General features: G+C 41.8%; 1 protein-coding gene across 2 annotated transcripts in view; it reads left to right on the forward strand.

Moving 5' to 3' along the window:
• Positions 1–13,824, forward strand: part of LOC117404601 (FMR1 autosomal homolog 1) — a 34,918-nt gene extending 21,094 nt beyond the window's left edge. The window contains exons 8-17 of one of the 2 annotated variants that reach the window (XM_059014723.1): positions 51–221; positions 2,188–2,266; positions 4,200–4,348; positions 6,516–6,602; positions 8,355–8,577; positions 9,553–9,732; positions 10,186–10,389; positions 11,620–11,718; positions 12,807–12,928; positions 13,226–13,824. In XM_059014723.1, coding sequence (XP_058870706.1) covers positions 51–221; positions 2,188–2,266; positions 4,200–4,348; positions 6,516–6,602; positions 8,355–8,577; positions 9,553–9,732; positions 10,186–10,389; positions 11,620–11,718; positions 12,807–12,928; positions 13,226–13,336 — 1,425 coding nt within the window. In that variant the 3' untranslated portion in view covers positions 13,337–13,824. The remainder of the gene's footprint in view (positions 1–50; positions 222–2,187; positions 2,267–4,199; positions 4,349–6,515; positions 6,603–8,354; positions 8,578–9,552; positions 9,733–10,185; positions 10,390–11,619; positions 11,719–12,806; positions 12,929–13,225) is intronic. The other variant, XM_059014724.1, reaches the window with a different exon arrangement.
• The last annotated feature ends 1,978 nt before the right edge of the window (positions 13,825–15,802 follow it).

A 15,802-nucleotide genomic window follows, 5' to 3' on the forward strand; every position in this document is an offset into this window, starting at 1 on the left:
GCAGCCGTGGCTGAGGTGTCCCTGATTCTCTCTGTCTCTGTGTGTCTCAGACGAGTAAGCAGCTGGCCTCGGCATTCCAGGAGGAGTTTCATGTTCGGGAGGACCTGATGGGCCTGGCGATCGGCACGCACGGAGCCAACATCCAGCAGGCCAGGAAAGTGCCAGGGGTGACGGCCATCGAGCTGGAGGAAGAGAGTTGCACCTTCCGCATCTACGGAGAGGTGGGAGCCCGGCCCTGGATGCAGGGACACTCACAGGCTGCTGCTTCCTGTTTTGTTTAGGCACATTTTCCTTGTGTACAGCATCACAACCCCAAAGTCAGCAAGACTGAATTCTCTCCTCCTTTTTCTTGTATTTCAATGCATCTCCAACCAGTTCTATAGAAATTATGATTGAGTTTGTAAGCCTCTTTGGCATACTATAGAAGGGACTGTATTGATCTGACCGTACAACATGGAAAGCTCCATAGGTGATCATAAGAACATAAGAAACGAGAGGAGACCGTTCAGCCCATCTAAGCTCCTCCAGTTCCCAGTAGCCGATAGATCCTAAAACTTTGTCAAGTCGGATCTTAAAGGATCCCAGTGATTAAGCGTCAACTTTATTACTAGGTAACCCAATCCTGGTTTCTGTGCTTCCTTTAAAGTATTGGTTTGGGTTAACTTTTGAAGTCTGTAAAAATATTAAAAGGGAGTTTTCAATCAGCCCCCTCCCCCAATTCTTTTTTCCAGGCTAAATAGATTCAGTTGTTTCAGTCTGTCTTCCTAGCTCATTGCTGTAATCAACTGGGATAAAAACTGCATTCTTATTTAAGAATGACTATTTTATAAGGGAGTTCATCTGTAACTTGACCGGCACATAAGCAGCAGAAAGTGTGAGCCCTGCATCTCCTCAGGGATTAGTTTGTCTGAGCTGCGAGGGTGACCCCTCATTTGAGCAGGGCAGGCAGTGTTAGTCATCTCTAATACAGGCCTGCTGTCTGCACTACCATGGGCAACGCATAGTCAATGCAAATGTATTTCCAATGCAATCTAATTCACGTTGATATTATTTCACTTAATCATCATTGTTTTTATATATAGAACATAGATTCACATTTCCTAACACTTGTTTTCAGTTACACTAAAACTAGAAAACATAACATTCTCAAGAAAAATATGAATATTAAAATAAATGACTCCGTCCTTTGCCTTGATTTTTTTTTTTTAACCCTTTGCGGTCCATTTATTAATCGCGCGTCAGGCACGCCAGGAATAATTAATTTTCACACGCGCAGTTAATTTTATACGCGCTGTTTAAAAGTATTTTTTTTCACAGTCAAACGGGTTTAAATGGCCCTGCATATCAACAAAGCACACACTAGGCATCTCCAGCCCCTCCCCAGCCTTTTGTTTGCTATAGCGTTCAGCTGTGTAAGAAATAAATAATAATAATAATAATAGTCGTACATACCGATCGATCATCTCCAGATCACTCGTTTTATCACCAAACTCCTCAATAATGCGATCAAAGTCATTATTTTATTACTATAACATCTGAAAAAAGCTCTGCAAATGTCCATGATAGTCTCAGTGCGCTGACGCACTTAGCCAGCTTGTTTATTATGGACGCCCATTATCTGATACCTGATACCATGTATGACTATTCATGAAATACGCCTTTTTTTTTTTTTTTTTTTTTTTTTCCCGACTTGTCTCGGCTCCTGTCGCTACCACTCGGCAATTGAATGGTTTTCTCGGCTTTTTCCGGAGAAAAAACGACTAAACACCCGTTTATTGCGTTGCTTTAATGATGTCGGACCCAGTCCGACAAAGGACCTGTGAGGAATAATTGCAATGTCGGACCCAGTCCGACAATGGACCGCAAAGGGTTAAAGCTGTTATATTTAATATAATAAAGGTAATCGTTTTATATTTAGCTTCATTAGTTCAAATTCAGATACACAACAAAGAGAAAAATCTGCAGTACGTAGATATACAATCTCACACTCTGTTGGGACATAAACACCTGCTTTTACAGACCTCGATTAACACTAACCTTGGACTACCTGAACTAAGGTAACATTAGGTAGTCCAGGTGCTAATCAGGGTCTATGAAGGCACATGTATGAGTATCAGACGCCTATGGCAAGGTCACACTACTGTGAAAGTCATTCCTGTTCATTTACCCTCTGTGTGTTTGTCTCAGACTCCCGAAGCAGTGAAGCAGGCTCGAGTTTATCTGGAGTTTGGAGAGGATTTTGTCCAAGTGCCCCGCACCCTTGTCGGTAGGTGAATCCCTCACTTCACTCAATCTCCTGTAAACCTGTTTGCTGCCATGCTGCAAAAAACATCATATTACATTGTTCCATTGACTGCCCTAGGAGAACCAATAAAAGTACTGTAAAATAAAACAAAAATAAGCATAGATATAAGATTAGTGTACTGGTCTGCTGTTTTGAATTGAGTTATCAATTCTACTAAAGCGCTTTGCAGTGTGGCGAGTGGAGTTCTCTTTCCTATACTGCTAGAGCGCTCTGCAGTGTGGAGAGTGGAGTTCTCTTTCCTGTACTGCTAGAGCGCTCTGCAGTGTGGAGAGTGGAGTTCTCTTTCCTATACTGCTAGAGCGCTCTGCAGTGTGGAGAGTGGAGTTCTCTTTCCTATACTGCTAGAGCGCTCTGCAGTGTGGAGAGTGGAGTTCTCTTTCCTGTACTGCTAGAGCGCTCTGCAGTGTGGAGAGTGGAGTTCTCTTTCCTGTACTGCTAGAGCGCTCTGCAGTGTGGAGAGTGGAGTTCTCTTTCCTATACTGCTAGAGCGCTCTGCAGTGTGGAGAGTGGAGTTCTCTTTCCTATACTGCTAAAGCGCTCTGCAGTGTGGAGAGCGGAGTTCTCTTTCCTATACTGCTAGAGCGCTCTGCAGTGTGGAGAGTGGAGTTCTCTTTCCTATACTGCTAGAGCGCTCTGCAGTGTGGAGAGTGGAGTTCTCTTTCCTGTACTGCTAGAGCGCTCTGCAGTGTGGAGAGTGGAGTTCTCTTTCCTGTACTGCTAGAGCGCTCTGCAGTGTGGAGAGTGGAGTTCTCTTTCCTATACTGCTAGAGCGCTCTGCAGTGTGGAGAGTGGAGTTCTCTTTCCTATACTGCTAAAGCGCTCTGCAGTGTGGAGAGCGGAGTTCTCTTTCCTATACTGCTAGAGCGCTCTGCAGTGTGGAGAGTGGAGTTCTCTTTCCTATACTGCTAGAGCGCTCTGCAGTGTGGAGAGTGGAGTTCTCTTTCCTATACTGCTAGAGCGCTCTGCAGTGTGGAGAGTGGAGTTCTCTTTCCTGTACTGCTAGAGCGCTCTGCAGTGTGGAGAGTGGAGTTCTCTTTCCTGTACTGCTAGAGCGCTCTGCAGTGTGGAGAGTGGAGTTCTCTTTCCTATACTGCTAGAGCGCTCTGCAGTGTGGAGAGTGGAGTTCTCTTTCCTGTACTGCTAGAGCGCTCTGCAGTGTGGAGAGTGGAGTTCTCTTTCCTATACTTACTAACTTTTGTCATTGGATTTGTTAGGTTTCTTCTGGTACATACATTAACACACAGTGGAAACGTGAGGGGTGTACCAACAAAGGAAAAGGGTCATAGTTAACCTGGAGAGCAGAATTCAAGATAAATCCAATCTCCTTTTAAAACACTTCCAATTCAACTGATATGCATTCAGAACGCCATTGCAAACTACTGTTGAGATTCCACCTCTTAGCAATTGAAACATGTTGGTATTGACAATATCTGAATTTCAAATATGGAAGAACAATATAATGCAGTGGATTTTACTGTTCAAATTAGAAAGTGATTCAATTAAAAGATTAAAGGAAAGGGTCCCCAAGGGTCTCCCCTGGTAAAGGCATGGCTGCGTGGTGTGGCAAAACCAGAAGGGACTGTTTCTCCTCACTGCACTACAGCAGCCCCTACTGACCCACTGAGCTCAAAGCAGACACCTGCAGGGCTGGCCTTTGTCCTCCAGGGGGCGGAAGCTCACATCCGCTGTGGAGCTCCTGGGCGATTCACTTGGGGATCGGAGGAAGCCCGCTGGCCTTCACTTCTCTTGGGCTGTTGTAGAGTTGCTATGATGAGATCGTCATTTGGACAAAGTTGTGGATTAAATAAAGGGTTAAAAAAAAATTGGCACAGTAAGGAAGGATTGTGTTTTCTAATGCGAACCGATTTATTTTGAACATGCTTCTCCCTTACAGGCAAGGTGATTGGGAAGAACGGGAAAGTGATCCAGGAGATCGTGGATAAGTCTGGGGTGGTGCGCGTCCGAATTGAAGGAGACAATGACAAAAAACTCCCCCGTGAGGAGGTAGGCAGGCTTGCAGCAGGCGGCTGCCCTAAAGAAGAGGTCAGATACAGATACAGAGCAACCCCTTTCATTACCGCATTATCATTCATATACTGGAGGGCTTGTGCACAAATATAGGCACGTTGTGTGTGGGAGAGTTGAAGTAGAAGCCCAATAACCATCCATAACTATTTAACACGCCATAATGAATGCATGTAAAAATACTAAAAGAAATTTAAATGACAAATCTTTCAGCTGGAAGTTCAACTGAATTTTACTGAATGTAATTTTTAGTATTTCTACAGAAGACAGGTCAATCCATAAACGTGTGTATGAGCATGAACTATTAATAACTTATCACTAACTTGCAATGGATTACTTGAGTCAACCTACAAATATACAATGCTTAGTAATAAATGTGAATGTTGCTTGACGTTCTAATCGTAATTTCCAAGCAAATCTAATAGAAGCGCATGTCCTGAGCATTGTGTTTCAATGAGTACACTGCTAACCAAATACATGTTCTTTCCTCTCTTGATTTTGTTAACGTTATTGCTGTTATACATGCACTTCCTAGGTCGTTTCACTTCGGCAATGTGAAATTGTCCCCACCCTTCATCACCCTCTTTTCTGTCCTTAACCAACGAGCTGCTACTGACTGAAATGCTTGGCAGCCAGTGACCCTGAAGACCCTGCTGAGTTGTCATGACCTAGGAAGTGCAAGTAACCTCACTGAGAGTAAGCAGCGGGGTTCCGAAAAATATAGCGTTCCACGTGCAGCTACAACTGTTGAAATAACGTGCCTGTCATTTTTCTTTTCTTTAACATCCTGACTATTTACATTTCTAACTTTCAAGTCTGTTTCAAAGCTCTTTTCATAATGTCAGCTCTAGTGCACTGATAGTGTAAGGATTATTGCCCACATTGTCAAACAGGTAACACAGCAATAACGATCCATGATGTGGAACGAAAACAGAAAAGTGATTTACAGGACAGATCACAAACCTGAGTGCACTAGAGCAGCCATTTTGAAAAGAGCTTTGAAACAGTCTTGTTAACAATGAAAAGTAAAATTACAGGTACGTTATGTAAACAGTTGTGGCAACACGTGTGGGTGCGTGATATATTTTTCAGAACCCCGCTACTCACTCTTTAAAGACTGTGTTGAGGGTGAATAGACGCTTTCAACTCCTGCAATAACAGACCTGCAGGTTGCATGGATTTCCATTGAAGGAACATTGAAGGTTATGTAGCCTGAAATGAAATGAGAATGTTTTTTTTGTGTTTAGTGTAAGTCACTTCCCCATTGGAACCTATTGGCAACAACTACACTTACAATCTAGCTGAGTGTAGCTCTCATTCGTTAACCACTATAGGTTCTATATAAGCAGATTAAGTACGTTAATATCAGGTTTTCATCTTTTTTTTTTTTTTTTTAAGCTAGGTTTATTGACTTTTATAACATGTTATGTGTTCGGTGGCTTCGTCTATTCAAGTTCAGAGAGTGCTTCCTCTTGCACTCTATGTATGACTGACACAGTAAACCGTGCGTGTGAAATACTCAGCTTGATTAGAGGTAGCCACCCAGAATTTAGAAACATACGACATTTGTTACATTACCAGGGCCTGGATTAAATTGACAGGACTGTGGCCATTATAAAGTATAGGTATGGTGCTGCCAGAAACATGAATTTAATTTAAGCTTAAGTTTTTTTTTCCTTTCTGTATTCCTGTCAAATTTCAACTTTTTTATAATTCAGCACCCTTAACTGCAATATTAAATCGTACAGGTGGGATTCTGCGGGACCCGTTTTTTTTCCTGCACTTAAGTTTGAATACTTAATGTATTCAAATTACGGCCCATTCAAAAAGAGAGAACTGCTGGGTTATGATGTCACTTTTTTCTGCTTGGTTTCATCTAGTTTTACCTCTAACACTGATACGTTTCTGGTTAGTGCCTTCATCAGTGTTGCTGAAATTAGAAGAAACTGAATGAAGTAGACAAACCTTCGTCATTGCTATTGAGGTTAAACTAGAAGAAACTGAGTCAAGCAGGCGAGTGTTTTGGCTCGTGCCTTTGTCAGTGCTATTGGAGCTCAAAGAAACCGAGCTGATGTTTCGGGAGTCGCTTTACTGTGATGTTTTGAATGTCTTTTCTGTTCATCCATTTCTTTACAAAGAAACAGTACTCTAAGTGTGCTTCCAAATTCTCTGTGTCTGCCCACAGGGTATGGTACCATTTATCTTCGTGGGCACCAAGGAGAACATCAGCAATGCCCAGGCTCTACTGGAGTACCACCTTGCCTACCTGCAGGTCAGTGCCACCCAGTCACACGCACACTTTATATGCTAGACACATTTGATAGAGCATTCGTAACTTAGCAGGCAAGTGTGATTAACTCACATTGTCATTAAATACCAGCAGAATTACAGCAACTCAATGTAATATGTAAGCTGATCTCCACCATATAATTGAAGTCAGAGTGGCTTTGGGGCTGCTGACCTTGAGTGGGTGTAAATCAGCTTGGATCTTACACAGCGCCCTGTACTATATTTTATAATGTAGAGTTAAATAGGAATAATTAAACGGAATAGCTTATTTTAATGTGATGTAATTTCTATCTGATACAAAGAAATTTCCGATGATTATGAAGTTCAGGGTCTACTATATATATTGTCTTTTGCTGGCGTTACGTGCTGCGTGCGTGGCAGCCTCGCTGTATTGTACACGGGTCAGTGCTTCTGTGACAGCAATATAAAACCTGGTACGATGGCAATCAAGCTTATGGAATTAGAAAAGTCTCTTTAGTTCACTCCACTTTTAAATTGGAGTTGCTGTAAGAGTAAGGCTGTACCTGCCTCCCACCTGTTCCAGAATTTGCTGAGAATATGTGCTCCTTTTTCATTGCTTACTCAGGGTTTTATAAATAGCGCTGGAGCAGAGCATGAATGGTGTAGCCCGAGTCTGGGGTGTAGATTACAGAAACGTGGGCCTCAGACTCCCAAAATACCCGCTCCCTTCACTTGCAGCTGTTGACGGGAGCATGTGTCGCATACCGGAGTGCTGTGCCTGAGAGAGGGAGGGACTGCTGGCTGTGCAGAACTGGGAGCAGGGAGCTGGGTTTATGGAACCTAAATTTTATTTATATAAAAATATATATACAAATAAAAATGCTTTCCCTGGAAAGACTTGATGAGAACTATCAAACAAAAGGACCACCGCTACAAAATAGTTTTGCAATCACCACCGAGTTGTTACAGCCGTTGATTTAGATTTATTTTACCCCTCCCTTATGTTTTTTTTTTTTTTTTTATGATTGCAATCATTAGGAATGACATCTGTTGCTTGGATTTTAAGATGTATGTTAATATGTACCTCTGACCGTGTCACTTATGGTAGAAGTGTTTCTGATGAGCACTTTGGGTGAGCAAGAGGACTACGATGTGAAGCAGAGTGAAATAAAGACACTCTTGTATTTAATTTAAAGAAAAACACACTCTCTAGTTATTCAATGAAGTGCCTTCATGGTTTCTAGTAAAACCTATATAAAACTCAAGCCCGACACGTTTCAGCTTGTCACTGTAGAAGGCACTAGCCTCAGTGTTTGTCTACATGACTTGGTTTCTTTTAAAATATACCTTTTATTTTGATTACGCATTTAAGTTATTTAAGATTTTTTGCAGCATAATGTAATTGTGTGAAAATGTGTCCATACTTTAAACGGTTAGTGTTAAAAATTCACCTACAAAGTTCTGTAACTGCAAGATGTATATCTGTTTCTACCGCTAACTAATGAAGGGCATGGTTTACAATTCCAGTGATGTCTAAAACTGTTTTATTTTACTTTACAAAAGATTGGTGCAAATCAGGCTCTGTAAATGTATTAAACTTTGTTATTCAGTTAAATGTATAGTAAAATGCTGTAGATCACATAGGATATTTATTCTTTGTTTTATCTCCACGGGACGGGAAATAGTTCAGCCTGTCCGTACAGAGTCGTGAAACTTGAAGCGGCTCTTTTTTAAAGGGTCTGGGTGACTGACTCGTGTCCTGTGTCTGTCTCAGGAAGTGGAGCAGCTACGTCTGGAGCGTTTGCAGATTGATGAGCAGCTGCGTCAGATTGGAGTGGGGTTCCGCGCACCCCCGAGCCGGGGGGAGAGAGGGGCAGGAGGGGACAGGGAGAGGGGCTACCTGACTGACGAAAGCAACTCCTCCCTCCACGGGACACGCACCTACGGGGGGCGGGGCAGGGGCCGGCGCACTGCCCCGAACCACAACTCGGGATACGGTACGAGAACTTCTGAATCGGGGGGGGGGGGTCTAGACTCGGAGATTAATGCACTGCTTTCAAATTGGGGAAGGCAATCTAGTGGAATATTAGTGCTAATCTGTAACTGCAGTATAAAACCTGCTGCAACTTTTGTACACCCATTGTAATACCAATACCAGTATATTTTTTTCGTTCTCAATAATACAGTTGTAAACCATCACCTGAAATTGTAATTTGACACTTGAAAAATGATTTAAGCTTTAAACTGAAGACATCACACATTTTACTTCTTGTATGTATTTTGATAGGTTATACATTCTGCCAGAAGTGAATTTAGCAAAATACTGGTAAATCAATAACATGTTTACTGAAGTACAATACATTGGTAATTAGAGTTACTAAACAGTGCTGTTAGAGGTCATGTTGCACTAAAACCTGCATTTTATAAAGGCATACATTTATAAATCTGCGTGTTCAAGCTTAATCTGCTTTTTAGTAATTGCATTTCCGTTTAACACAGTCGTTGGTGGTAATGACGGTGAAACGCAGACTACAGATTTGGGATTTTGTTAATCTGCACCGATTCCAATCCGATCGGTGCGTCCCTGATTGTAACTGTATAACGGGTAAAGTTGGTTCAGTTTCCTGAGGCTTGCTGTCCTGTGTACGGGGCACAGCTCACAGGACAGCACCTTAAACCCAGCAGAACTATAGCATAGTGTTACACTGGCAGAGCCTCTCTGTACTATACACATAATGTTGAAGCTCGACACTACAGGACCTGGTAGATCTACAGCACCTAATGTATGCATAGGTATACAAAGATATCGCTTGGGTTTTAATCTTTTTTTTTTTTTTTTTTTTTTTTGAAATAAAAGCAATCAAAAATTCTCTGATAAGAACAGACTCTGGAGTAGAAGCTTTGTGAATAGGGCCTGTCACCACTGCTATGCTGAGATAGTGTCACTAACAGCGTGTGTGTGTGTGGTTCAGGTACAAACTCTGAGCTGTCCAACGCCTCCGAGTCTGAGGAGGTGAGTGAGAGGGAGCAGCGTCCTCGCGGAGCAGGAGAGGAGAGACCCAGACGAGGAGGGAGGGGTCGAGGAGCCACACCCCCAGGGAGGGGCCGGGGAGGACCAGTTAACCGCCCACACAACAGCACCATCAGCTCCGGTGAGACACCCATATACCTTATATCAGCACTGGAGTCTGCAACACGTCAGTGACACGACAGTGTCAACCTAGAAGCAGCTAGCTGAAATTATTGACTATCTGTATTGAGAGAACACTAGAAATAGCTAAGACAAACGTTTTGGCTATTGCCTTTAGTGTTAAAACCTAATAGTTCTGCAAAATATTGTATAGGTAGAAAATGGAGACCCGTGAGGTGTGTTTTTTTTGTAGGGATAAAACACACAGATACCAGTGTCTTATTTCTAGTGTTGTCCTGGACACAGGTCACGATACAATCAAACAGATATAAAAACATACACAAAACACTCAAGACAGAACTAAATCAAAGGAAACTAGTGTTGGCAGGGGACCTTTCTTCTCCAGTGTTTAGTTTAAATTGAAAACCGTTCTCTAGCCCCTGTGATTGTGACCCCCTGTGTGTCTCTCTCTCAGTGCTGAGGGACCCGGACAGTAACCCCTACTCCCTGCTGGACAGTGCAGTGGAGACTGACCAGACGGCTGACACAGACGCCAGTGAGAGCCAGGCCAGCGCGGAGAGGCGCCGCAAGTCTCGTCGCCGCCGCACCGACCAGGAGCCAAGCGTGATGGACGGAGCGGCCGAGTCGGACTGCCTGTCCGTCAGCGAGAACGGCCTGGGTGAGGGCAGCTCGTCTCGCTGTAGAATGCAAAGCCATGCACACCAGCTCCTGATGAGATCGCTTAGGTTATTCTCACACCCACATAGTCAAGTCAACTGATTCCTACTTTTAATATCGCTTTAAGAAGCAGAGATTTAGGAAGTAATCCTCTGTACAGTATTAATGTTTCAAAAGTACAGATATAAAGTATGTTCTGTATTACTAAATAGCGATCACAGTTTTTAGCAATGTAGAGTTTAGTTACACAAATTTCAGAAGCAATATAGCACGACAGGCTGTGTGTCAGTGTGGTGCGTTGAGGCTTGGGTTTCCACCTGGCCCCGTAATTCAGGAACACTTTGGGACGGGACGGGGTTTTTAAGTTGCCCTTAAACTGAAAGAAATAAACACGTGGACTAAGCGCTAAATTCTTAATTCTCCAAATCATTGTGATAGTACAATCTTACAAAATAAAAAAAAAACGCATCTTGAATAAACGTGTGTAGGTTTATTCACGATATTTATTTTATTTTGTAAAATTGGAGTTTCAGTTCTCAATATTTAAAAATTGCTATTTATATCCTGTTAATTAGTAATATGTGGCCCTAATTTACACTGACTCCCCCAATTAAATAATAATAACACTGATCAGGTGTTCACGCTGTCTGGTGTCAGGAATAGTGAACAGCTGGTCAGTATTAATGATTTGAGCGGGAGAAGGCAATGTACTATTAGAAACTGTAAAGAAACTTTAAAATATATATTTTTAAAACTATTAATTAAATATAATATTGATGATGGTCCTTATTTATTTAATTTGTTAAAAGCTTTTATTGTGTTGTCATGCTTCCTCGAGCTAATTAATCAACAGAATCAATTTAGCAAAGGTTTAGCGCTCAATTCACATGTTGATTTTAAAGGCAACTTCAAAATCCTGTTCCGTCTCCCAGTGTCCTGGAATTATGGGGCCAGGTGGCAACCCTAGTTGAGGCTCTCGAGTGCAATATTGCAATTATACAATGGCTATTGAAATTAAGAATTAAAAAGTAGGTTCACAGCTCTGACATCACAATATCCATTGAAATGAATAGGAGGACTATCCTTGTGATTTTATTTCATATCACTTCTCACACTCGCATTGTCAAACCTGCATAGCCTAGGTTTAGTAAGTTGCTGTACAGTAGTGATGTTCCTAATGCACAGATATAAAGTACGTTCTGTGTTGCTCACTGTGTGATGCTCCTCTCAGAAGAGGACAGCAAACCCCAGCGTCGAAACCGCAGCCGCCGCCGTCGTAACCGTGGCAGCCATGTGGACGGGGGCTCTGCCAGCAGAGACCGCCAATCCGGTGAGTATTATGGGCTGTCGCGGCCTTTCACCAGCTTCTCTTGTTTCTTATTCCTTTTGAGACTTCTTTCTTTTTTTACTGTATAGCTTTTATATTCGTAGTCTATTCACCAATTTTCTTTTTGTTCTGTAGCATTTTGTATTTGCAGCATAGTTCTAAAGTCACCTCGTATGATGAATTCCACACACAGTGAACCTCCAGTCTCCCTGTTGCTTGGTCAGGTCATTGATCCTTTACGGTGCCAAAGCGAGAGTCCCTCCTCCATAAAACCCCATGTCATATCATAATCATTGTCCAAATGTCTCCTGTTTTCATAGGGGTAGTGGACCAACGCTTGTGAGCACAGCGTATAGTGTTCAGTGTTTAAATAAAGAAACCATCTTCAGGGAACATCAAAGCCCACAGGGAAAGGCATGGCTACTGTAGGGGCAAAACTGAAATCTGCCCAATACAGGAAATCTGCCACGCTGCTACCTGGGTCCCCCCCCCCCCCCCCCCCAGAGACCTTTATTAGCAGCATAACTTGAGTGTGTCTTGCTCTCCGCCTACTTTACGCAATGTGTGTTATCTGTGGCTTCCTCTGCTAACATCTAACCTACCACCCTCTTGTCTTAATCCTTTGGGATGGTTCGCTGTGTGTGGAGTTCATCATACAGGTAGGAATATGAAGATTACCTGGAATATGGTTTCTTCTCAGGATGATGAACTCCACACACTTGTATCCCACCCTCCTCCCCCCTCTTTCCTTTACTGTCTTATTTTTGGAAATGTGGACGATGATTAGGATATGACGTGGGGTTTTATGGAGGAGGGACACTGGGGCCGAAAAGGATGATATCAATGATCTCTGGGTAAGATTGGTTTGTTTCAAGCAACATGGAGACTGGGAGCTCACACTGTGTGGAGTTCATCATCCGACAAACCATATTACAGGTAATCTTTAGTCTTTTGAGTTGTAATGAGTTAATGTATCATTCTGTTTATTATAACTGAAATCATTTGGCACAGTTTGAGCAGCCTAAGCTTCACAGTATTAACTTACAGACTGAAGGCTCTGCTAACCACTCCCTGTCTCCCCCCTCTCTCAGTGACGGTCGCAGACTACATCTCTCGTGCAGAGTCTCAGAGCCGACAGACCCTTCCTCAGAAAGGGCCGGTGGAGAGGAGCCTAGGAGAGACCCCGGCCTCGACTGCAGCAGGCAAGCCCCAGGTGAGACACCAGGCAGTGAGCTCAAACACCTGCAGGGCTTGTCCTCCAGGGGGCGGTAGCTCACATCCGCTGTGGAGCTCCTTGGGGGATCGGAGGATGCACGCTGACTTGTAGTTCTCCTGAGCTTTTAATGAGGGAATGTAATTTAACATTATAAATTAGGGAGAAAATCTGAGCCCACACTAAGAACCAAAATTCTAGTCGGCACAATACCATTTTAAAGCATGAGTGAGCACTCCGTTTCATTCTCAATCTCATTTGATTTTGTGTTTTTTTTTTTTTGTTTATTTTTTTCAGGAAAATGGGGACAGCAGAAGCAGTGACAAGATAGCGGAGAGCTCTAAGAAAGGCCGCAGCGATGACGTCCCTAAAACTGAGCAGCCAGCTCTGGTCAACGGGGTCTCCTAAAACAGCACGGGGTCGCGACCCCACAACCCTGTCTCCTTGGCGACCTTACAGTCCTGCTTGCATTAGGGTTAATGGAATAAAACAATTAAACATGAAACGATACGAAACACAACTACTTACACGTACACAACCATGTTCCACTATATCTAAATATCTATCTATAAGAAACAAACCTTTAGCGATCTCTATCTTATCTATCAGTACTAGTGCTTATTTAACTAGCTTGCCAAAAGAGCTGATGGATATGTTTTGGTGTTTAAAATACTTAAACATAATGTGACGTTTTTTACCGGACCGGACTTTTTAGCCACGCTCCCTTAGGAGGTGAGTGTGGAGGGAATGGGGGCTAACCGCTTGACAGCGCTAAATCAAGGGAAGCGGAGGCTATAGAAAATAAAAAATACAACTGATGTCCGAACCTCCTTTTGGTTTTGACGCAAAAAAGAAAAAATAATTCCGAAATTAAAATAAAAAATTTGAAAAAAATATATCTTGAAATGAGACATTGTGCCTTGAATTTGCAAATTACTTTTTCTTTTTTTTTGGGGGGGGGGGGGGGGTGGGGGGGTGGGCAGGGGTTCTGGCAAGAGATTGCACAGGCCAAAAAGAAAGACAGAAAGACAGACAGACGGACGGAGTAGGATTGGGGGTTTGTAAAGTGTATTGCGCGTGGCAGTTTGTTTAAAAAGCTCGTGCCAAAAAAAAGAACAGGATTATTCGAAGCATTACTCCCAACACAATTTTTGAAGTGTCCGACAGAATTTAAAATTGTTTGAGAGAAATCCTTTTTCCATTAAACTCCCAGTACAGACCAGTTTGCAGTAGGGTGACTGGTTTAAGCAGTTTACCTGCTACAGAAAGTCTCTTAAATTGCCTGTTACTACATTATACAACACTACACTCCCTATTAAAGGCACTGAAATAATGTCTTTGATATGATCCACTACACTGGTCTCTCCTAAAAACCACTAATCTATAGAAATCTACATACAAATCTTGCATATGATATTAAAAGGCTTCCTGAAATCATTGATCTAGCTTTAGACACATTTCTTTGCCACTTTTAGAATTTTTTTAACCCCTTCTGTTGCAGATTGAATAAATGTGTGATGACATGTAATAGTCACACTTTACTCATGAAAATGTATTGCATAGATGACTACATTTTGAATTGCATCATTAGTTATTCCAATGCAATCTTATCATATCAGTTTTAGTTGATACGTTTCTTCCAGTTTACTGCCTAAAACCGAAAGAATATTATTGTTCTTATTCTTTTTAGTACGGTGGTTTTTGTCTGCAAGGAAGGTAAAAATTGCAAACCAAATCCATGAAAGCAAGAGATTTCAGCTATCAAAATACATTGGAAATAAATAGCAGCCTGTCCAGGAAAGTTACATTTTCAGTCAGTCTTTTTTCCCCCCCTCAATACAAGGGTACCTCCGATGTTTCATGAGGAAGCAATACAAAGTTTATACTACTTGATTAATTTATTTTCTTTGGGATGGGGGACAATAACTTGTAAAATAAGGTTCACGAAAGCTCAGAAAAAAAAAAAACCAGAGTAATTTCTTATGTCTAGTATTTGCAACTAAATCCCTTTACTAGATATATATGCATTACTTTTTTTTTTCATTTTTGAAGATTGTGAGTAAACACTGAAAATGCATTTGATCAGATTTGATTTAAATAGTATTCCTCCAAAGATTTCTCTTCTAAACAGCTCCGATCAGGTATTGATTATTTGGTTCTGTCTAGAGACATTTGAAACTCGCAATTCTGACATCTTCCCATTTCATGCTGTTACGCCAAAGATATTGCATCGCCACTAATTCTGAAGATGTGACAGTAAAATATTGATAGGTTAAAGATTATTTCTCTCTGTTTTTGCACAGGGTCTTCCTAGATGAAACTGTAAACTCCCTTAGGAAACCAAAATTAAAATGCTTTCTTTTATATTCCTGTTTAAATTACGCCTAGCTTCCAGTTTAAAATGTTCACATGAAAAATAAAATCCGATGCTAACGTTTTCTCTCTTTTGTAAATGCTGCACTTAGCTGATGGATTTCTCTTATTTTTCACAAAGCAGGTTTAAACACAATGATTGGCAACGGACAGGAATTAAGAAAGATTTGTATTTTAATTAGTCCTTTTATTAGTTCATCAGAGGTCGCACAGTTCTGAGAGTCGCTAGTTTGGCCAGAGAGAATGCATAAAAGTATCCAAGGTTACATATTGCTACAATGCCAAGACCGAGGCAGGCAGTAATCAAGACTATACTAAATCAATCAGGGAAATAATTCGGACTATCTTCACTGTTACCACAGATGTGGATGGTGAGAGACAAAGTCCTGCATACTGGAAGTATTCTGCTGCACTGAAGAGCTTATTTGGTTCTTTTTTTTATTATATATTTTTTTTTAGAAACAAGATTATTTTTGAAGCACAGTGACTGATTGCTGGTAC

Source organism: Acipenser ruthenus, chromosome 48 (genome assembly GCF_902713425.1).
Source record: "Acipenser ruthenus chromosome 48, fAciRut3.2 maternal haplotype, whole genome shotgun sequence".
NCBI classification, from domain to species: domain Eukaryota; kingdom Metazoa; phylum Chordata; class Actinopteri; order Acipenseriformes; family Acipenseridae; genus Acipenser; species Acipenser ruthenus.